This window comes from Mandrillus leucophaeus, unplaced genomic scaffold (assembly GCF_000951045.1).
Source record: "Mandrillus leucophaeus isolate KB7577 unplaced genomic scaffold, Mleu.le_1.0 Scaffold1081, whole genome shotgun sequence".
NCBI classification, from domain to species: domain Eukaryota; kingdom Metazoa; phylum Chordata; class Mammalia; order Primates; family Cercopithecidae; genus Mandrillus; species Mandrillus leucophaeus.
In genome coordinates, this window is record NW_012098999.1 from 634,157 (window position 1) to 659,182 (window position 25,026).

The 25,026-nt window shown below is 34.5% G+C and overlaps 1 protein-coding gene across 2 annotated transcripts in view; it reads left to right on the plus strand.

Moving 5' to 3' along the window:
* The window catches only part of LOC105544577 (dachshund homolog 2), a 311,959-nt gene that overhangs the window by 281,325 nt on the left and 5,608 nt on the right, over positions 1-25,026 (plus strand). Inside the window, exons 6-9 of one of the 2 annotated variants that reach the window (XM_011987135.1) lie at positions 8,563-8,741; positions 8,837-8,984; positions 12,664-12,810; positions 13,999-14,064. In XM_011987135.1, the coding sequence (XP_011842525.1) occupies positions 8,563-8,741; positions 8,837-8,984; positions 12,664-12,810; positions 13,999-14,064 (540 nt within the window). The remainder of the gene's footprint in view (positions 1-8,562; positions 8,742-8,836; positions 8,985-12,663; positions 12,811-13,998; positions 14,065-25,026) is intronic. The other variant, XM_011987142.1, reaches the window with a different exon arrangement.

Genomic DNA, 25,026 nt, shown 5'->3' on the forward strand with positions numbered 1-25,026 from the left:
GGGTTGCCAGGAAGGTCCCTGAAATGCCTTTGAGGCATTTTCCCTATTGTCTTGGCTATTAACATTTAGCTCCTCTTTACTTATGCAAATTTCTTCAGCCCACTTGAATTCCTCACCAGAAAATGGGCTTCTTTTTTCCTACCACATGACCAGGCTGCAAATTTTCCAAACTTTTATGCCCTGCTTCCCTTGTAAACATAAGTTCCAGTATCAGGTCATTTGTTTGCTCACACATAAAAGCATACACTGTTAGAAGCAGCCAAGCTACATCTTGAACACTTTGCTGCTTAGAAATTTCTTCTGGCAAATACACTAAATCATCACTCTCAAGTTCAAAGTTCCACAGATCCCTAGAGCAGGGGCACAATATAGCAAGGCTCTTTGCTAAAGCATAGCACAAGTGACCTTTACTCCAGTTTCCCATAAGTTTGTCATTTCCATCTGAGACCTCCTCAGTCTGGGCTTCATTGTCTGTATATCTATAAGCATTTTAGTCACAACAACTTAAAAAGTCTCTAGGAAGTTCCAAACCTTCCCTCATCTTCCTGTCTTCTTCTGACCCTCTGCATTCCTCCAATCTCTTCCTGTTATCCAGTTCCAAAGCTGCTTCCACATTTTTAGGTATCTTTATAGCAATACCCCACTTCTGGTACCAATTTTCTGTATTAGTGTGTTCTTGCACTGCTATGAAGAAATACTTGAGACTGGGTAACTTATAAAGAAAACAGGTTTAATTGGCTCACAGTTTCACAGGCTGTACAGGAATCAGGATGCTGGTATCTGCTTGACTTCTGGGGATGCCTCAGGGAACTTTCAATCATGGTAGAAGGCAAAGGGGAAGTAAGCATGTCTTATATGACCAGAGCAGGAGGAAGAGATAGATGGGGAGGTGTCATATGCTTTTAAATAACCAGATCTCATGAGACGTCACTCACTCACTATCTTGAGAACAGCACCATAGTTCTCATTCATGAGAACTCCACTCCCACAATCCAATCACCTCACACCAGGCCTCATCTCCAACACTGAGGATTTTGGACATGAGATTTGTGTGGTGACACAGGTCCAAGTCATATCATTTTTAATTTTGGGTATTTCAGATTTTGCAATATTTGCATATACATAATTAAATATGTTGTGGATAGGACTCAGGTCTAAAGATGAACTTAATTTGCTTTTCATATATACCTTATAAACTTAGCCTGAAGGTAGTTTTATAAAATGTTTTTAATAACTTTGTGCATGAAACAAAGTTTTTATTGCATTTTGACTGTGATCTGTCACATTATTTCAGGTGTGTATTACTCCACTTGTGGCTTAATGTCTGAGCTCAAAAAGTTTTGAATTTGAAGCATTTCAGACTTTAGATTTTCCAATAAGGGATCCTCAACCTGTAAAAGGGGAAATCTAGTTAACTGTCCTTTCATTGAGATTTTCCTATATGAAAAATAGGAAAGAACAGTGCTTCCCAACCAGTATTGAAATTTGGCCAGATAATTCTTTGTTGGGAATCTAGCGGAAGTCGGGGGTGAAGGGCTTTCCTATGCTTTATGGGGCGTTTTGCAGCATCACCGGCCTCTACCACTAGATGTCAGCAGTACGTAGTCTTGGCAATCAAACATTTCTCTAGATATTGCCATATGTGCTCTGGGCAACAAAATTGTTCCTGGTTAAAAACCACTGACTTGTGTCTTCAGGCCTTTAATGACTTGGAAAGTAAAAGTGGGCTAATTTAAGGTGAAGCTGGGCTCATCCAATTTTTACCTAGAGAAGGATATTTCCAAACATTGTGTTTCATGAGGTGTTAATAGATGCTTAGTTTGTCAAATATATGACTATATACCCCTCTTCCACTTCTGTAAATTTTCAACTACCATTTAAGCTATTTAATAAACACTTATATTGGATTTACTTTAGGTGAGAAATTATTCTATCAATTTTGCTAATAGTAGTTCATTAATATTTATAACAGCCCTAAGAGGTAGGTGTATTATCTTAACTTTACAGGTAAAGAAACTGAGACACAGAAAGGTTAAGCAACTTTCCCAGGGTCCTACAAATCGTATAGCAGGGATTCAAACTCAAGCAGTCAGGCTCCAGTGTATTTTGCTCTTCGTTATGCTCCTGCTTCCTATCTTGACATATAACATTTGTTAATATTTAGTATTAGCATTTTATTTATTTAAAAAATTATTTCCATAGGATTTTGGGACACGGTATTTGGTTACAAGAGTATATTCTTTAGCGGTGATGTGTGAAATGGAGTCTGAGATGTTCTGCTTTAAAAGATTTAACAAGTTAAAAATAAAGGAAAACTGTGCCCTGTGAAATACGAGTTTCAGATAAATGAGAAATCAATTTTTAGTCTAAAGATGTCCCATGGAATATTTTGGACATAATTATATTAAACAATGATTTGGTGTTTATCTGAAATTCAAATTCCACTGAGCACCCTGTAATGGATCTAGCAATCCTAGCTTTAAGGAAAATTGTTAAATATTGTTTAGGCCAGTTTTCTCAACACTAATTTGAGCAAGGAAGTTTTTCTTGTTAGAACACCTAATATCACGTGGAAGTTCTGTGGGGCTTTAGTCGAAGAACAGTGGGAATGTCTTTCAGCTAGAGAGTGAATAGATTATTAAGGGTTCATTCCAAACTACAGTGATCTCTCCTTTGAACTCCCAGAGGCAAATAACAATCTATGCCACATGAACATGATTCAAGCTTAAGCGTCCACTGTTTTCCTAACTAACGTATCCACTCCTTAATGACAAGAACAGGGTATCATACTTCTTCCAAACCTTTCATTGAACATAATATTTGTTATTGGAATAGTATTTTGTCTGACAGACGATTGAATTCTAATACATGATTTATAAAGGAGCCTGTTATGTGAAATTGCTAATCTAAGGATCCACAGCAAATGGGCATAATTGGTTTTAGAGTATCTGTGTCACTTTCTCAGGCTGATACATCTTCATTCCTTTGCTATTAGCTTTCTGTTTTCATTTATCTGTATTATTTTTATTTCATCTCCTTAAAGAAATACAACAATTTGGGGATCAAGCTTTTCTTTTCCACATTTGATGATGGCAATGCTTGAGGAGTCATTGAAACTATGTACACTTCCTTATATTCACGCAGGTCACATTACACAGCAGTTGGTCATTTTATTGTTGTAATCGTTCCTCAGTTTGTGAGAGGGAAACAGGTGTCTCACTTGTCCTGAATGTAATAATAATGACATTGCCAAAAAAATAAAAAATAAAAGAGTCACTTGGGACAGCTGTATTTAGGCAAAAGTTCTCAAAAAAAATAATAAAGTATAATTTACTTGATAACGAATAAAACTGATGACCTGGTAGGGAGCTACATTTTTCTACGGCTGGCGTAGTCAGCTGTGTTAAGTTTATATTCCTGTATCACAATCCTTAAAGCTCAGAGGAGAGACACTCCATGAAAAATGGGAAAATAAGCTCTAGAGTCATGTAGAGAGCCTCTAGCAGCCTGGACTTAATTTTCTGGGTGATTTTTCTATTTTGAGTATTCACTATATGTTTATCTTTTTTTCCTACAAAAGTTCTCATCAACTTTTTTATCTATTCATCTGGACTCTAAGAAATACATTAAAATGAAGAACTTATTCTCTAAGTGGATGCCCAATCGCTATTACAAAGTATGTATGGCAGGTTTAACAAACAGGCTTAATAAAAGTGGTTTCCACCTTGCTTTAATAACTGGAGAGGTCGCTCATGTCCTTGACTAAATAGCAGTTCTCCTATCTTTACTTTGAAGTTTATACTATTATGTTCTATGTACTGATAAAGCTTTTACTATTTACATTTTGAATACCAGCTTTTTAAATCAAAAAAATCAAAATCCTTTTTCCTGTGTTTAGTAAGAGATGCTCTTATTTAACCAATGGCCTATGCTTCTAGTACTTGCCCATTTAAAATTTTATTGCCAATTAGGATTTTTCAACCCTATCTACTAAATTCCTGCATGACAGTGCACCTATTTACATTCTGAAAAGAATTCGGATGCTGTTCAGATGTAAAAATATATTACAAGATTGAAATTGATTTCCAATTCATTTACCATTCATTTTTGTAGCAAATGAGTTAAATAGGAAAAAAAATCTGATGAATAGTTTGAAAGTTTCCTCTTGCATACGCTAAAACGTAATACACTTCCACTACTTTTGGGCTATTATGGACCTTAACATGCAATGTGACCTTGGTCTGAAAAGCATGTTTGGTTAGCACAGAAACTTAATCATAAGAAGTCATAAGTAGAATCCTTCTTCTTTATGGCCCTTTTTCTAGGACTAGGAAATTTATTGCTTGTGAGACAGGTAGGATATGAACAATGGGCCAAATAGAGTCCAGGGTTATCTCATCCATGTTAAAACTGCTGCTGAAAATCGATGTGACCTCTGCTACACTGTCATCCCAGTTCCCACCCTCTGTGTCCTATTTGTCTTTTGATAGAAGCTTAGATCCGTGTGCTGTCTCTATGTGTCTCTCTTGGGCCAGATTATCAAAATGAATCATTGCCTGCATACCTCTTATATTTCTATTTATTTTCCTGGTGTTGACTAGGTCTGATGAAATATGATTCTTTTTGTATTTGATCCTCACTGCAGCAAGCAACACCTAATTCAGCTGTGTCTATCTCTTTAAAGAAGAGTAATACTATTTTGAAACTCCAATTTACTGTACAGCAACATTATAAACCATAGACCATGCAACCTGTCTTCATCGTCAATAGTAATTTTCCTTTCAGCCAATTTAATGGCATTTTTTTCATCTTCAAATAGAAGACTTCTAACAAATTTAATGTAGTTATAATTTTGTTTTGTGCGTACTAAATGTATTGCTTTCCTTTTCAGCTATCTTGTTTGTAAAGTAACCCTCAGAGTCTCACCACTGAGGTTATACATATGTGTAGGTGATATGTAACAATGAATCCATTATTTTAAGAGCTCTGTCCTTGACACAAAATATTTATTCAGGGAAATGATTATATTGTCTCTGAATCAGCAGGAAGTTAATGTTATAACTTTGTAGCACTTCATTTTATAATAGTAGCTTTTCCAGGCTACATAAATTAATACTTGAAGATTTATAAACATCAGTATAAAAGTACAGAACCTTTCTAGCTGTTATAAATATTGATATATCATCATTATAAAGTAATTCCATCCACTTAATGCATTCATGTGGAGAAGGAAAAAATAGTACTTAAATATAGACATCAAATAATGCAATTGAAGCATCACATTGTGGTTAATTGTTGCGAAATGTACCTTAGAAACCTTAGAGCTGCTGCCTAAGACATGTTTTAATACTGTTTTTATGAGATAATACTTCAAATGAAACCATGTAGCTGAATAAGGTCACAGAATTGGTGATAATGTGCTGATTCTCTCTGGAATAGTTTAACTCTTCTAAACCTACCACTGACTTTACCAAAAAAAAAAAGTAGAGAGGCAAATGTCTTGTAAGAGTTTAGGGTTAATTTTAAATAGTCAGAGTTATATAACTAGAGTATGAAAATAAACTACAAGTGAATTGTAGAAAACATTTGCATCTGTGAACAAAATACTGTTTTTAAAGCTTTACTAAAAAATAATTTCTGGGAAGTTATTCTCATAGCTTTCTGTGCTAAAGAAAATTAATAGAGATGGGGTTTCTCCATGTTGGCCAGGTTGGTCTCGAACTCCTGACCTCAGGTGATCTGCCTGCCTCGGCCTCCCAAAGTGCTGGGATTATAGGCGTGAGCCACTGCACCAGGTAAGGTATTGGAAACTATCTCCAATGCAACAATGTTGAGAGTTGTGACTTCATGAAAGGTGTTTAGGTCAGGAGAGCTCCGTCTTCACGAAGGGATTAATAAGCTATAAAAAGAGCTCGCAAGAGTGAGTTCACTCTCTCTTGTGTGTCTGACTTGTGCCACATGAGAATGCAGTGAGAAGGTCCTCATCATATTCTAGTGCCTTGATATTTGACTTCCAAGCCTCAAGAATTGTGAGAGAATAAATTTATGTTCTTTATAAATTAAAAAAAAGAAAATTAATGATATAGTTCATGCATTTTATTGAATTATTTAAGGTCAATAAACAAATACTCTTTTTAATATTTGGATTCAAACAGTGTGAAACTGTTGACTCTAATAAAATCATATAGCATTTTTAAAATTGCTGTTGGTTTGGAAAAATAAAAAATGTAAAGGTGATACATACTAAGAGCCTTTTATTCAGAGATAGTACTAAGTAATCTCACTGAAGTTTCCCACAAATGAATGGCACAACTTCCCACACGAGAAATTCCACAGCAAACGGTAACTGTTAAATTAATGGGCTCAAGACTCTGCACACTGCATATGTAGGCTGCTTGCAATTGCAAAATGGAGTCTTAATATATGACAAATCCATATTCCAAACCTACAGGAACCCGAACCAAGAGACCTTTTTTGGTTGTTGTTTCCAAACCATGTGAAATTGGTTATGTCTAGATTTAAGCCAAGTCTTTTTTGTTGAGCGAGTCTCATTAGAATATATGGAGTCACTGAATTTTTTTTCTGACCAGAGAGATGCATATTTTTTAAACTTTGCCTGTGCTCTCTTGATGAAACTAAGATACTCCAGTGAGCAGCGTAACTGTGTGAGGTGCTATAATTCACTGCTGATGAACCCAATTAAGAGTAACTGAATTTGTTTCGTTAACATCCCAAGATTACCTTTCAGTGGCAGTTTCTTTTTACATATGCATTTACAGAAGACAATTTATCTGATTCATACAGGTCATATGAAAGATTGTCAGCCAGAATAACCAAGTGTTCAGGGTTCTCAAAGTAGGAGGGGATTCCCTTTATAATTAGGTATATCTGTTTGAAGCAAATATAAAACATATTTATAAACAAAAATTCTATTCATAGCTCTTTATTGAGTAATGAGACTATTGAAGAATACAGCATAAAAATAAAAGAGAATATGTGTAACTTGTGATTTTATGTCATACATGTTATTTTCTGATAAGGGATATTCCATGAAATAAAAAGTAACACTGGACAATAGGTGCTGGAGAGGATGTGGAGAAATAGGAACACTCTTACACTGTTGGTGGGACTGTAAACTAGTTCAACCATTGTGGAAAACAGTATGGCGATTCCTCAAGGATCTAGAACTAGAAATACCATTTGACTCAGCCATCCCATTACTGGGTATATACCCAAAGGATTATAAATCATGCTGCTATAAAGACACATGCACACGTATGTTTATTGTGGCACTATTCACAATAGCAAAGACTTGGAATCAACCCAAATGTCCATCAGTGACAGACTGGATTAAGAAAATGTGGCACATATACACCATGGAATACTATGCAGCCATAAAAAAGGATGAATTCGTGTCCTTTGTAGGGACATGGATGCAGCTGGAAACCATCATTCTCAGCGAACTATCACAAGAACAGAAAACCAAACACCACATGTTCTCACTCATAGGTGGGAAATGAACAATGAGATCACTTGGACACAGGAAGGGGAACATCACACATTGGGGTCTATTGTGGGGAAGGGGGAGTGGGGAGGGATAGCATTAGGAGATATACCTAATGTAAATGACGAGTTAATGGGTGCAGCACACCAACATGGCACATGTATACATATGTAACAAACCTGCATGTTATGCACATGTACCCTAGAACTTAAAGTATTAAAAAAAAAAAAAAGTAACAGTGGAAACAATCCAAATAGTCATCAACTAGAAAATGTTTAAATGCAAGCTAGTACATTCATGAAGTGAAATACTATTCAGCAATAAAAATAAACCACCGATACCTGCCACAACATGGATAAGCTTAAAAAACATGCTAAGAGAAAGAAGTCAGACACAAAAAACCATGTATTGTAGGATTCTATTTACATGAAACATTCAGAAAAGGCAAACCTTTGGAGATAAAGCAGATTAATGGTTTCTAGGGGCTGAGGTGGGAAAGAAGATTAATTGTAAATGGACATGAGGAGTCTTTATAGGGGAAATTAAGATGTTCTAAAATAGATTTGTGGTGATGATTAGACAACTCTAGAAATTTACTAAAAATGAAGTGTATACTTAAAATAGGTGAATTTTATTTTATGTAAATTATGCTTCATTAAAGCTGTTAAAATAATCAAGATAAATAAATTGATTGACAGATTAATAGATTTAGAGAAGAAAAAATAAAATGTTGCTTATGTTTTTCCAGGAAGTGATCTGAGTATTTAACTTATAGATATTTATAAACACATATGTCAATTGTATGTATCTTAAATTTTTTTCTGCAGATTTTATACCTCTTTAGCCATAAGCATTGTTTCAGTTTCACAAGTTCTTTACTGAAATATTTATTTTTTGAAATTAGAGGCAGCTGGAGAATAAATATGACTTCTAATCATGAGAATGTCAGTCATTTAGTTTTAGAAACAAAATCTTTATAGATGCTTGGTAGAGGTGGCATAGTGAGACTTTTGAGCTCTTAATCTGTGAACCTTCTGATATTAATTTTGTTTTTGCAGAAGAGGTACCAGTACAAATTCCAATAATGAAGTCACCCTTGGACAAGATACAGCTGACTCCTGGGCAGGCATTGCCCGCTGGATTCCCTGGACCATTGATTTTCGCTGATAGTCTGTCCTCCGTGGAGACTCTGTTGACCAACATTCAGGTCAACAATATTTCTATAAACAAAATAAATGTAATACAAGACATTAGCACCTACATATATTATTTTATATTTGATAAATTAAAACAGATAAGATGAACTGCATGTCATTTCCTGTACCTTGACAGGGTCTACTGAAAGTGGCTTTGGATAATGCTCGCATCCAGGAGAAGCAGATTCAACAAGAAAAGAAGGAGCTACGACTGGAGCTTTATAGGGAGAGAGAAATTAGAGAAAACCTTGAAAGACAACTTGCAGTTGAGCTTCAAAGCAGAAGTAAGTTTTACAAGTTCAATTACAGAGTGAATATTATGCTGGAGGTATTTTCAATACTAATAGAAATATTCTCTGAGATATCTTGGAATTGCCGAAAACAAATGATAAGCTAAGAATTAAGTACTGTGTATAAACCAAAACATCGCTCTTTATACTAAAAGAAAATGAATTATGTCTGCACTTTGGGCCAGCTGCAGATTTGGAAACATGAATATTTATTGTTATCTCACAATTTCATAAAGTTCACCTGAATATAAATAATCTAACAATTCCTTATATATGGAATGCATACCCTTTGCCAGGCACAGTGTTAGATTATGGGATTATAACACGAATACAAAACAGTCTCTGTTTTGGAAGGATTATGTTTTAGAGAGCTAGTGCAATCGTTTACTTTTAACACAAAGTGGCAAAAGCAGCCATGTCCAGTCAATATGATTATACAGAGAGTGAGTAGTTAGCTTAGTTTGTTGACGGTGGTTAAGGAACACTTCCTGATACTGACACCTGAATCTGAATCTTGAAAGATCAGGAGGCAAATATATATATATATATATATGTATATGTGTGTGTGTGTGTGTGTGTGTGTGTGTGTATATATATAAGAAAACCTAAGTGATTTGGGCAAGCTAGACAGAGGTATCAGTTAGCAAAGGCTTGGGGACAAGAAACTTCATACATGCATAACTAAATACAATTTATTATAATGTCGTTGAGGTTTTTGAAGTGAATAGTGTGAGATGATGGAGAAAGTTGGGAGTGGAAGCTGCATTATGAAGGACAATTTTAATCATGTGAAAGCTTGGACTTTATCCTGTAGGTGATGTGAAATATTAAAAGATACGCAGTGGAATGATCTGATTTGATTTCAATTGGATCAATCACCACCATGTTGGGAATAGATTGGGGGAGTGCATATAAAACTAGAGAAAAAGAAAACTGTGCAAAAGGAGATTGCTGTCATCCAGGCAGTGGTGAGGAGGACTGAATTAGAGTAGCGGAAATATGGAAGACAAAAGGGAAGGAATGGAGATATTTAGAATTGTTCACAAATAGGATTAACTTTCCAACTGTGAGTAGCCACTTGATTAACGAATAAATGAGAATAGTTCATATCAAAACCACAGAGAATTAAAAACTTCACTTTAGTCAATAATTTCCACATCTTCCCTATATTTATCATAAAATACTAAACAGCCATAAACATGACATTTATGAATTTCAACTTCTTTCCCTTCCCTGTTTACTCTTCTGTGTAGGGGGTCACAAAGCCTAAAATTAGCAAAGAGAGTGGAAAAGACAGGCAAAGAAAAGGTGTGAAAATCCATAATCCAAATATAACTACCTGAACAAAGAAAGATGACTACAGTTGCATGAAATCTACTAACTTTATACTAATTGAAAGTAGCATATTATACTCTGAAATTTATTTTATAAAATGGAAAACATACTATATATTTTCCTTAGGGCCTAGGAATCATTGGTTTCATTCAAAATGGAGATTTAGTCTTTGCACTTAAAAAGAATTAAGCCCGTTTTGCTTATCTTGTCAAATTCATGAAATACTACAAAGCAAAGACTAAACCATCTTTTTAATGTTTGGAGAAATTGATATATTTCTGATATTTGGTATACAAAATATGATATTATGATTAACAGTCATAACTCACATTTCTTTAGTAGAGAGTTCCTTAATACCAAACATCCAAAAAAATTGTATGTTAAATATAATAAGACTCTTAAATTGGCTTATGAAAATCCACTACATATGGTAAAATTGGCTTCTAACTTTTAGGGATCTATTTATTTTGATTTCTGTTCACTGACTTTTTATAGACCCATCAGGTCTGTATTTATAATTCATATCTATTGTTTTTTAAAAAGTCCTTAGACATGGTAGGTATAATATTGTATCTATTACCAAATTTTCTGTGAAGTATTTTTATTTAATAAATGTAGCATTTATCACAATATAATAATAATAATACCACTAATACTATTGCTTTCGTTATTACTACTACTGCCATTATCATGACTACTAATATTACTAGGGTTAATGCTTATCAAATGTCTAATACGTAGCTAAGCACCTTTTTTAGCATTTTGTATGTAATGACTACCATAATTATAGGAAACTACTTTGTCATCTTGATTGATCTATAGAAACTATATACTTCATCTCTCTGAATATCAGTATCCTCACCTTTTACAATAGTAGTTCTAGATAATTATTAAAATTTCTTTTACTTCATTAAAGATCCCACACCCGGTATACCCCACTTTTAATGACAAAGAATTTACTCTTTACCTAAAGTCACGTGATGGGAAAGACAGAGGGGAAATTGATATTATGATCATAAAATAACATCTCTCCAAAGATACAGTAAACATGCTATGTCCGTCTGTGTGTGTGTGTGATATGTATGTGTATATATATGAAGAATATATGTAACTACATACATAAAATTATAGATAACTATATATAAAACTATGTATGTATTAAAATAATTTACAAAACTTTTTTTTCTAATCGAAGGAAACAATGTTCCACACTCAGAAACAATTTCTACCTAATTTCCTTTTGGTTACTAGTCATAGTGTGTTACTTGGATTAAAAACACTTATATAATAATATTTTTTTGCAGATTAAACACTTAAAACCATAGAATAATATAGCTACATGAAACCTTGGAGGTCACCTGCCTTGGTCCCCTGGCCAATTATATGGTCTTTAGGCTTTGAAACAACTACCTATGTTATCTTTTGTCTTCAGGCTTTGAAAACTAGTGGCTGTGTTTTCTTGGGTAAATTTCTTGACCTTTCAAGGACTCAGGTTCTTCATCTGTAAAACTGAGATAAAAGTGTTTTTCTTACTTGAAAGTTTCTTATTTTTATGACTGGCAGCACAGTAGATTTATCTGCACCATCATCACCACATACCCACTAGTAATGCATTGCACTAGGACATTAGGATGACTACAATGTCACTAGGTGATAGGGATTTCTAGCTCCATTATAATCTTATGGAACCACCATTGTATATGCGGTCCATCATTGACTGAAATCTCATTATGCAGCCTATGACTGTATATACACATGCAGAGAAAGAGCGAGAGAGAGGCAGAGAGAGAGAGAGAGAGAGATTGATAATATGTACATTAAACAGGCAGATATTTGCCTTTACAACTGGTAACATTTCAGAGGAATGGACACTTGCCATTTTCAGTTTTAAGGACTATATTTTGCAAGCTAATAGATATTTTCAGGATTTTTTTGCATTTTGAAATATGAATAGTAATCAGTAACCTGATGAATAAAAAGAATATTTTTCTTGAGAGAATTATAAAATGTTTAATGAATCATTAAATGCATATAGAGAGTCAAAGTAGAAGACAATTTTCCACCACCACTGCCACCGTCATACAAATGCATGTGTATTACAGAACATACACTCTGGAAGTGTGAAAATAGAAAGAAGTCAGTTGTGTGATTGAAATACAGTATACAAAGCATTCTTTAGATGACCCTAATGAGAATTAGTACCAAAAGAACGCTAATCATATGTCAAGTGAAACATTTCTATATCTCTCTGTATCTATATCTGTGGCTTATAATTCATCAAAACTGGCATCCATATTTCATTGCTCAAGTCTTTGCAAGCTACGTTTTTACATTTCAGCTACCATGCAAAAGCGCCTGAAAAAGGAGAAAAAAACCAAGAGAAAATTGCAGGAAGCCTTGGAATTTGAATCAAAGCGCCGAGAGCAAGTGGAGCAGGCACTTAAGCAAGCCACCACTAGTGACAGTGGCCTGAGGATGTTAAAAGGTAATGTCTGATTTGGACTTTCACTCTCAAGGTAAACAAAGCAAAACTGATTTAAGAAAAATAGAAGAAGGGGAAAAAAAAAAAGAGAGAGGAAAGCAGGAAGAAAGGAAGGGAGAGGGAAACGGATATATTTTGTCCAGGAATGATTAAAAAATCAATTTGAGACCAAGTATTTTAGAGCATGAATTAAAACCAGTCAAAATAACCACTGTTCAGGAGATACAAATAGCCTTGGAATAATAGGAAATCCTACAGACTTCTGCAGTAGAAGCAATAACACTGATAACCACCCTGCACCTAAAATGTAGGTGCATTAGATCTTTTCATGTTAGAATATGCTGTTGTTTGGTGAACTGTATTTTGATTAGCTATGCAATGCTTGTTCCTTTAATGCAGATTCCATCAGTGTTGCCATGCCTAAGGAGTACCGGGTTGAGAAAACATGTTCTGAGTAAATCCCTGCAGATCCTGTAAATGGAGATGCTTGAATTATGAAAGATCTTAATTCCAAACTTTTTTGATTCTATTTTTAATTCTGAGGCCTCATAACATTGTTTCATCTCACTCAGACCCAATTTCAAGTAAATGTTCAAATAAATGTGTACACACACAAACAGAACCTTTTTACATCAAAATTACTAGCTTTTACCTGAGCAGCACAATCATAAAACATTTGCCCCGAGAGCCAGTAATACATGAAGACCACAAACCGTAATGAATATTTTGGTATTCACTTGCACTTTATATATATATACACACATATATGTGGATATATATATTACACACATATATGTGTGTGTGTATGTGTGTGTGTGTATATATATATCATAAATAATATCATGAATCACATCTTACAAAGGGAAAATATAGCATGAGGATGGGGGCAAGTTAACCTGACAGTCTTAGGGGGTTTTAATGGACAGACTATTTTGCTAAGATTTATTTTTAGAGAATGAAAAAAATAGAGGTATTTACAATATACCTAGAAATATATGCTCAATTGTAAGATTCAGCTGCAGTTTATAATCCTCCCTCTTGCCGTTAAAAACAGACATACAAAAAACGAAAATGCCACCCAAGGTCTTATGTTATCTGTAGAACCAAAGTACTGGCTTACTGGAGTTTTCCTTTTAAATGAAATCAGGAACCACCTCATTGTACCTTAATCTTGCATGTCACTTATTTCAGATACTGGAATTCCAGATATTGAAATAGAAAACAATGGGACTCCTCATGACAGTGCTTCTATGCAAGGTACAGTCAACTGCAAACTTGTTTCTATGACTGCTTATTATGTGACCCCTGGGGATGAGGTGGGGATGAGCTCCTATGATGATACTCTTCTTATAAATAAAATAAATAAGTTTTAACCCTTCTTACTTTATGACACAGGAAGCAATTTGCAGTTTTTTTGAAAAAAACAATACTTAACATGGGTTTGAAAACCTAATAACTGTGGTTACATAGGGACTAATAATTTTACATATACAATGTGAGCAAATACGTTTAGCTGTAAAAAGAATACACATTTGTACATCAGGCATATTCTAAAAATGCATAAATGTGAATGTAATTTACCTTTTCAAAGCGTACAATACCATGAGGTATTTTTGTAATTTCACCACTTTACCCTTTGTAAAAGCCACAGGTACAATAAGTATAACTTATCGAAATTGTAAAGGTGTTCCAGACAACATTTTTTTCATCCTTTAAATTTTGATGTTAATCTTAGAGACCACTTAAGTATGAAAATCAGGACATGACTTATAATTCGTGATTTCCATCATTATCACAAATGCTTACATCTTTAAAAATATTTGACAATATTTAGTAGTAAGAAAACAGATGAGACAAATCACTATAGAGTCTCACTGGAGTGCAAAAGCACATAAAAATATGAGTTAAATGTGACCACTGAAAATGTTCCCGGTTGATTCCAATGCACTTCTAGAACTTTGCATGCAGATTACATTTATTTTCACATTTATTGTGATAAAATACCTCACTCTAATAAAAAATAAAGAACATTGTAATGAGAAAACTATTTCCTAACTTTGAAAAATGAAGACAACTGTGAATATGTTGCTTGCTGGAATTAATCAGTGCCTTTCTACTGTGTGATGAGTGGATCTACATAAAAGCAACAGAACTGGATGTGACCAAAATATCCATTTTGGTTCATCTGAAGGTCACCATTTTATGTGGTAGCTTCCTAAGTTGTTTTACATGTAGTTTTACGAGTCATCTTTATAAAACCAGAAACATTAGCTCTCATGGATACTCTAGTGCTGCATGACTCTGTTGCAGCTGGGTAGACCTAACTAATGCACTAACTATGTTAGGTGTAAAAGCATGCATGCTTGCCTCATTCATTGAAGCTTTTGCTATTTCTTATCCCTTTTTTGCTTGCCTGCTTTATTCCCTCAGCTTAAAGGCTGTGTCTACATGAGCAAAACCAATTCAAATGGAATTCAATTGTCCAACCAATTCATCACAGCAAAATTCATTAAGAAGTGCCCCACTAGTTGTGGGCTCGGTTTTTGAGGTTGCCATCACATACCAGCTCCATGGTAGAGATGAATAGCCTGAAGCAGTTGATCCCTTCTGAATCAGTGACACACAAATATAGACATAGTCTTTAAGGAATGTTGAACTTGAGTGTGCCCTGCTTTGAGTGGGTTTAAGGTCAGCTTTGAAACTGGAGAGGGTAATCCGAATACACCACTAGTGAGTTTTATCTTTATTATCTTTTAACCTGTACCTCTGATTTATTGCTGTTCGTTTAATTTATATGATACCTTTAGTTCATAGTAGTAACATCTTTCTTAACTCTGAGAGAAATACAAGCTTTTGAACTGTCCTAAAATTATTTCATTTCCATGTAGCAAATAGTGATATTTTATTTGTGGGCAATTAGGAGATATAAGCAAAAGGTGGATCCACTCTTCGTTTCCAAATATTTTTATGAAGTCTACCAAGAATGGCTTTTGCATATTTACTTGTACTTAGGGAAGGACACATTTAATACTTCTTTTCACTGTACATACTTTTAATAAGTTCTACAAGTTTTTACTTGCTAAATATGAGAGAATTAGATTCATCTTAACAGGATTGAGATGGAATTTATTTTAAAGCAAAGAAGCTGATTTGTATTTTTTCCAAATTAAAAATTACATTGTCTAGTATTTATGTTCGATATTGTCTATATATGGTAAAATATGGTAGGTTAATAATTTTTTATTGGATGTCTATCTTTTACATTATATTAAATAAGATTCTATATAAAAGTGATACAAATGGAAAAATACACATTATCTCTTCTCTTAGCACAACATTTAAGCACTGTAAATGATAAAACCCCATCATCCCTTTGTGAAAAACTAGAGTTAATGTCTTATGTTAATATGACAGTAGAATCACAATTTAATTAAAAAAAATAGCAAATTTTATTCTTTTAGCCAGGAAAATAGGTGCCAAAAAATATTATCAGAAATAATTTTAAATAGAGTTTACCAAATCAATCAGGTCAAATAATCACCTAAAAATCCCAAACATTTTGCCTATTATTTGTAAAATAATAAAAAGTAATATAAACATTACTTTTAAATGTATCTATGAAATTTAGAAAATGTATAATGCTCAGAAAACGTGAAAAGCAAGCTTAGCCATTATTTTTCTGTTCTTCCTATTAATTTTGGTTTTGTGAGTCATAGTTATTTTTTGTGACTTATTTTGATACTGTTTCAATCTTTTCCATCTCCCTTGAAACCTATTTTTTAACTTGAAAGATCATTTCCTATCATTGTTTGTGAGCGTCAGTTCATGTATGCCAATACAATACCATTTCCAAAATTCATCTCCATCACAGGAAAAATTCCAGCATCAGGAAAGTTCTTTCTCTTCCTATTGTCAATAGCTCTGCTAGATAGACATCTGTCATTCACCTAGTACTCTCCCTTTGAAATTCAATTGATTCCACTGTGACATCTTCTTAAGAATTTAAAAGGCACTTGGAAAAACGTTACATGACCAACCCGGAAGCAAAAACGTCATATCCAGTTTTATGGTAATTTCCACGTGAGTTTTAGTGCAAACAAACTGCACATGTACCAGAAATCTTAAATATATAAGATTTTATATATATACTATATATAGTGTATATATATTATCTATTCTATATAATGTATTATATGTAATACATTATATGTATATAATACATCTCTTCAGCTTAGTTATTTCATGTCTTTTATGCTTTGAATGTTGTTTGACAGAGAAGACAATATGCATAGACCAAGTTTCCATAAAAGGGTATCTGTATCTTTTATATTTTGGGAGTCTACCATAGCAACTCCTGCAGAATGTTTTCTGGTGATCACACAATGTGTATACACTACTCCAGTGGTTATGTCCGCTATCTCTAGAGATGAAGGATTTGGTGGAGCACTTGTGCTAATGTCATTCCATCCAAATTCCTATAACTCAGTTGAGGGCCTGCAAGATAGCACATCAACCATCTTATCAACCAATCCCTGTTTCACATAAAATAAACATACCGGGTGTCATTAAGTGCACCTTCAGATCAATGATTTTTTTGCAAATGACATTCAAGTGCCATTTGCGTAGTGCATTTTTGCTGATAAAAGCAAATTAAATTAGCACAACTACAAGTGTGCTGATAAAAACTAAAACTGAACAGCAGTACCATTAGCTAACAAAGTAATATTTCTTTTTACTGCATTCTGCCATTTAGTTATTATCCTATTGGAAATCTAATTATAATCCTTTTACTCCCTAGTCAAACTTCACAGTTTTTGCAAGCTTAGCACTGACAAGTGATTTCATTACATTTGATTGCCTGCGCCCAGATTGACTTAACTTCACTTGGAGACCTAAAAGCCCTCTCAGTTTCTCAGATTCCCTGTTTGCACATTACTGCAACAGCTCCTTTAATTAATTAGCATGAACAGCAGTAACATGAACTGCTGAACAGAAAATAACATCATTTTATGATCTCAGGGAGACTTCTCCTTTTGCATGTTTATACCTTAGTTAACTTTTGTATGACTATATTTCATTGTTAGTGGCTAGTGGTATAGTTGACAGTGCATGTTTCCTAAATTTAAAAAAAATGAAGTTAACATCTTAATAACAATAGGTAAAACAAAAACAGAATATGAAGCTCCTACTTTTTAGAAAATAGACAACTGTCACCATGAACTGACTTTATAGTAATAAAATAAAATAATAAATTTCAGGGGAGATAATATCATAAAGTACAAGGGCACAGTGACATACTGCCCCTGTATCTGCCACTGCATTTGCTTGAGGAGAAAAAAATAAACCACAAAATGTTTAACTGTGTTTTGCCCATGGAATGTCAATCTCTGTGAATAATTTTTACATTTTCTTTTATGTATACATGTTTGACAAAGACACAAGATGATTTAGCACTGGAATATATTTTCCTCTGATATTTTTTCCATAAATGTAGTAGCATCCTAAATAATTTTTTTATTCCTTTTGCTACTGAAACACTAGAAGTAGATATTAAGTCAAATCTACATGTGAAAGGAAACCAAAATTTCATGTAAAAGTAAAACTACTAGAACTTTTTTTTTTCTGAACTATTTTTGCTCAGAAATAAAAGGGATCTTATAAAGAGTACAGACTGGTCATTCAAAGATACAAAAGTCATGATCTCATCTATGCAGTACCTGGTGAAGGTGCCACTGAAGAATTAAAAGCAAAAAAAGTGTCATTTGACTGCAAAAGCAGCAAATATTATTTTAACATCTATTATATTAAAAATTATAGTCTAGGGCATAATTTAATATGCATAGCTTATGGCCTAGAACATTTAATATATATTCATAATATGAAATATATGTGAATATGTCTATTTTTATCAATTCTCTCAAAATCAATTGGAACAGTGTATATCCTTCCTTGGCCCCTTAGACCTCCTTATTATCTTTTCTCTTTGGTTCTTGCTTACTAACCTAAAACAACATTCCTCTAAAGAACGTAAGATGCCATGCCAATATTTCCTAAAAACAACTACCCTTGGGATAGGATTATCACTGTAGAATTAGGAAGAGTAGTAAGAAAAGTGATAGTAAGAGCATGAAAGGGAGTCAGAAAAAATACATCACGTATGATTTATTGGCATGTATGTGATATGACAAGAAAAATTAAAAGGAAAACAGATGGAATTTTATTATAGGCTTTTCTACTTTCCTCCACCACAGTGTGCTCTCCATCTTTCTCCATTGCTAGGGTTTCCACTGACTGCTTCCTACCCTAAACTCATCAACCATTAATTATTGATTTCCTTCCCATTGATGCCTTGTACTGTGTTGGAAGATATACACAGGTACTCTGATGTTCCCATTGTAAAGTGAAAATATTTTCTTATAAAGTGGAGGTATATAGCAAGTCAGGGACCAGAGGAATTGTGGGAAGTAGGTCTTAAAATTTTTCTTTTAAATGCTTCCTTGAAGAGTAGGATCCTTTTATTTCCTAGACAGACTTTATTGCAGTGACCATTATACAATGGGAAAAGACTCTAGCACACACCCCACAGAGAAGATCCCAGCATCTTTCTCTAAAGCAGCAAAAATGTTTTTCTGTACAGTTTATTAAATGGCCTGAATCTTTCTATTTTCTTCCTCAGAAAGTATTTCCCCTAATTTTCTTCATCCTCCACAGGATTTTTATACTGACTGGTGGTACCTCTCTGCTGTGAAATACCTGGCAGACCATAGTACAATTTATACTTCTAGTTTTTTTCTTAGGAGGATGGGAAGAGCGTGCATTAATTATTTAATCATTTAGGGCCTGGTTGTCATGGAGTGGCTTGCACCACACACATGCGTTGTTAACAAAGTTATTTTCAGTGACCACAAGACTGTCATGGTAATTATGATGGTAACGTACAATCTCATATATAGATCAAAGACTTGCAGTTCTAGCTACATCTTAATTATATAACAGATCAAATTGCAGTTATAGCAAATAGTGAGACTTGCAAGCCATGATAAGTTGTTCTGCTATTCAGCATGTTGAGTCTACAGGAGTAATTCACTAATTAACAGGTGTTTTTTTACTATAATCTAGGAAGGGCTGTTTAACTTAACGCTGATAACTGTTTGACCAGTTGCTTTATGCCCCATCCTCTTTACATATACAATACAATTTTTTAAGCTTGGGATTCACCATACACCAACCCCAACCCAGGTATACCTGAAGGACATGCAAAAGAAAAAACATTTTCCTGATTAAAGGATTAAGTCAAGTTTTACTTTTTTACTTCCAAATTTGTGTTTTAATAAATAAAACAAACAGCATTTTCATAGGAGATTGTAATCATATGCCATTATTTTCAAAGTACTTTAAAAATTAAAATTATGATTTTGCTACCACATGAATCTGTGGAGGTTCTGTTCCAAGATACTTACCATTCTAAGAATGAGGAATTCATAGCCTAAAATTGGAATAGTGAAAAAAGAAAGGCAGGACCTATTATGTGTATAGCATGGTGTACTTTGTGTCATCCTTTACATCATATCCTCTAGGAGGATTATTTCTGGGAGGTAGTTTGGAAAGATGTGATTAACCTCTGTTTTGTAAGTATGAAAATAACCTAAGTTAATTTGCTTGTCATTGACAGTGGGAACTAAAACACAGGAATCTTAACTCTCATTCATTTATCTCACTGTACATCACTATCAATCCGTTCTTGTAAAAATCTCACATAGTTAGCTAGTTAGGATATGCAACAAGACTATAGTATTATCCAATGCAAAACAGTGCATGGGGTTCAGGGAAAGGGCAGAGGCTTCTCTGCTTCATAGTTCATTAATTAAAATAGTCTAAAACTAGGTATAATTTAATAATCACCTCTGCTTTTAAAAGTTTGTAAAGATTGGCGTAATATTTATAAAATTTAGATAAATACCATACAACTCTCTTTTCTATTTAAAACTGTGTGGAGCAGCTGAAATAGTAACAGAAATAACCTTTTTTATTCTTGACTACACTCACTTCACTCTGTCTGTCAGAACTAGATTTCAACAGAGCCTCACTCTCTAATTTTACATTTTTAAAATTTAATTTAATTTAATTTTATTTTATTTTATATTTGTTGAGATGAAGTTTCATGCTTGTTACCCAGGCTGGAGTGCAGTGGCACGATCTTGGCTCACTGCAACCTCTGCCTCTCGAGTTCAAGCAATTCTACTACCTCAGCCTCCCAAGTAGCTGGGATTACAGGCGTGGGCCACCACACTTGGCTAACGTTGAATTTTCACCATGTTGTTCAGGCTGGTCTCAGGCTCCTGACCTCAGGTGATCACCTTGGCCTCTCAAAATGCTGGGATTACAGGCATGAGCCACCACTCTCAACCACTTAACTAATTTTGGACTGGAATTCCGTATGTAGCATTAGCATAAAGTTTCATTTATTTACTCTAGGGAACTTACTTTTCATTTATAATAGACATGTAACATTACCTTTTGGGAATTAAAATGAATATAAAGAAAAACATTCTTTTGGATTTTATACACAACTCTTTAAGGCCCCTAACCTCTTGACCCTTTCAAGTTTACATTTTACTTTTTTAATATTTGAAAATTAACATTGGTAATGATCCACATACTTCAACTGGAATCTACTTTTTGTCAGTAATGCAAATGATTTTTGGAACAACATTTCCAACAATTACTTTATTAGCTTTCAAGAAAGCATCATTATTTTACAAACATTTCTTTCCTATCTTCCTGTTTTTTCACTATTGGGGGAACCTGCCCCCAATATTTCAAAGTAGGTTCTTTCTATTTTCCATAAGTGTCGGCCAGCTGAGAAATAAGGAGAAAGAGTACAAAGAGGAATTTTAGAGCTGGGTCGCCAGTGGTGACATCACATATTGGTAGGACCGTGATGCCCACCTGAGCCTTAAAGCCAGAAAGTTTTATTAAGGATTTCAAAAGGGGAGGGGGTGCAAGAACAGAGAGTAGGTCACAAGATCACGTGCTTCAAAGGGCAAAAAGGAGAACAAAGATCACATGCTTCTGAGGAAACAGGACAAGGATAAAATCAGAAACTCCTGATAAGGGTCCAACAAAGATCACTAGGCAAAGGGCAAAACCAAAGATCACAAGGCAAGGGGCAAAAGCAGAATTACTGATAAGGGTCTATGTTCAGCAGTGCACGTATTGTCTTGATAAACACCTTAAACAACAGAAAACAGGGCTCGAGAGCAGAGAACTGGTCTGACCTCAGATTTACCAGGGTGTAGTAAGCCTGAGGGTACTGCAGGAGACCAGGGCATATTTCAGTCCTTATCTTAACCACATAAGACAGACACTCCCAGAGCGGCCATTTATAGACCTCCCCACAGGAATGCATTCCTTCCCCAGGGTATTATTTATTAATATTCCTTGCTAGGAAAAGAATGTAGCGATATCTTCTGAACTTGCATGTCCATTTATAGGCTCTCTGCAAGAAGAAAAGTATGGCTTTATTTAGCCCGAACCTGCAGGCAGTCAGACCTTACGGTTCTCTTCCCTTGTTCCCTGAAAACTGCTGTTATTCTGTTCTTTTCCAAGGTGCACTGATTTCATCTTTTTCAAACACACATGTTTTACAATCAATTTATACAGTTAACACAATTATCACAGTGGTCCTGAGGTGATGTTCATCCTCAGCTTATGAAGATAACAGGATTAAGAGATTAAAGTAAGACAGGCATAAGAAATTATGAAAGTATTATTTGGGAACTGGTAAATGTCCATGAAATCTTCACAATTTATGTTCCTCTGCCACAGCTCCAGCCAGTCCCTCCATTCGGGATCCCTGACTTCCTGCAACATTTCACAAATGTCTAAGTGCTCTTGTTTTCATTAAAATAATAAAAATGAATAAAGGTAATGTTGATCTCAGCATCTGTGAGCAACCATTTAATAACGTGTGAGGAAAAACCCTCAATAGGACTAATAAACCCTCAAATCTTACAATTTCCTGGTAACCACATTTCAACCTTCTATGGGAAATGTTGGATGTCATCATTTTTAACATTGTACAAGTTAACATTTGTTTATCCATTACTTTCATTTTTCACTTTCCTCCATATTTTGATTTGTTTAAAATCGAGTATTATAGTGTTCTTCTATAAGTTTTACAGACAAAAGTAGTAGTTAAAAGTCATTTAAAAATAGAACTTAACTATACTTTAAAATATTAACTAAAATATTTCCAATCTGCATCCTGTACAAAACTCAAATCAATTAGAACCTTAAGAAACGTTTTGTGGCCAGGCGTGGTGGCTCACGTCTGTAATTCCAGCACTTTGGGAGACCAAGGCAGGCAGATTGCCTGAGGTCCGGAGTTAGAGACCAGCCTGGCTAACATAGAGAAACCCAATCTCTACTAAAAATACAAAACATGGCCAGGTGTGATGGCACACACCTGTAGTCCCAGCTACCTGGGAGACTGAGGCAGGAGAATCACTTGAACCCGGGAGGCAGAGGTTGCAGTGAGCTGAGATCCTGCCACTGCACTCCAGCCTGGGCAACAGAGCAAGACTTTGTCTCAGAAAACGAAAGAAAAAAGAAGAAAAAACATTTTGTAACTTATATGCTTATGGAAAGTGGGGGACTTGGTCTCAGATTATTTAGAGAAATGGCATAGAAACATAATTCGTACTTTTCACTGTAGCATTATCCACAACAAGAAAATAATGAAGGAAGATGGCATTCCATATATGCCATATGTACGTGTGGAGTGGCTCCTGACATAGTGTTCCATACACGTTAGCTTTCATTTATTCTCCTCTCCCTTCCTCTCTCTTCTAAGATGAAAAATAGAATTTCAGTATTTCTAAAGCTCTTAACGTGACTCAACAGTTGAAGATCTCTGTACTGGACACGTGCACTTCTATTGCTGTTTTATAACCAGTATGTGAGAGGCACAATGAAGTGGCAGAAGGAGCACTGATCTAGCAGTCAGAATTTCTCAGTTACTAACTCGCTAACTCAGTTACTAACCTTGAGAAGTCATTTACCTACTCTCTGCCTTAACTTTAGTAAAATAGGTATCATAATATTTGCCTATTCTTCCTCATCAATAAGTTAGATACATACTATCTGATAAGTATGACAAGTACAAGATATCATTATTATGGTGCCCTATAAAATACACACGAATTTGATTTTGTGTTTTCTAATATTGATTTCAGTAAGAGTGAACTATTTGGCCTATAAGTGATGTGTAAAGCTTCCGCTAAAGAATGTGCTCTCCCATAGATAGTTATAGTTAATGATATCTTTGCATTTTATCCCCATGTGTGAGCAGAAGGGCATTCATGCTTCCATTTTAAGGGAATGTTTTCTAAGAACTGGAGATTCAAAAAAGGGGAAAGAGATGTATTAAATAATTATTTCACAAAACCAGGGTGTATTACAAGTGAGTAAGATAGTTTGATACTCCTTTATGATACCATTTGCCCAAAAAAAAGATGACCTATTGACCTATCCTGGTCTTCATTTTGATTAAATTGTAAGTCAGATATTTGTAAGGCTAATGAGTCCAAATGGTTATTCTTTTCAAGAAACCTCTGTTTTTAAAAAACATGTCATGTTCTAAAAATAAGCAACAGAACCTTCTGAAAAAATGACTCCAAAATAGTGCTCTTCTCTAGACAAAGAGTAATCAAACACTATATTGTATCTTCCCCTTGCTTGCAATTGTCTGCTTTTCCTACTTTCAAATTAGTAACTCATATTTATACTACTCCAATAATAACTGACCAGACCCCAAACTAACCTCACTACTGTCACTTCTTTGATTTGAGAATATCATATTCTGAACATATTTCCACAACTAAAGTTGAGTTTCTACAATTAATTCTACATTTAATTAGGATTGAATCTAAGACTGAAGTGGAAAACAAGTGGAGCATTAACTAGCACATTATTTTATCTCTCTCTTATTCAGGTCAGGAAATCATGACCTTCAAGAGATGATCTTACTTGCTCCTAAGTAATATAGTGCCCATTTGTAAAGCAGAAGCACAGCACTGATTAACCAACATAAAGAAAACATAGAACGAACTTCTTAGCTGGAGAACTCATTACAAAATATTGTCAATAGTTCAAGAATAGCTTAGCTACCTCAAAAGAAAGGTTTGATAGCCTAAAGTATACTTGTGTGAATTCTAT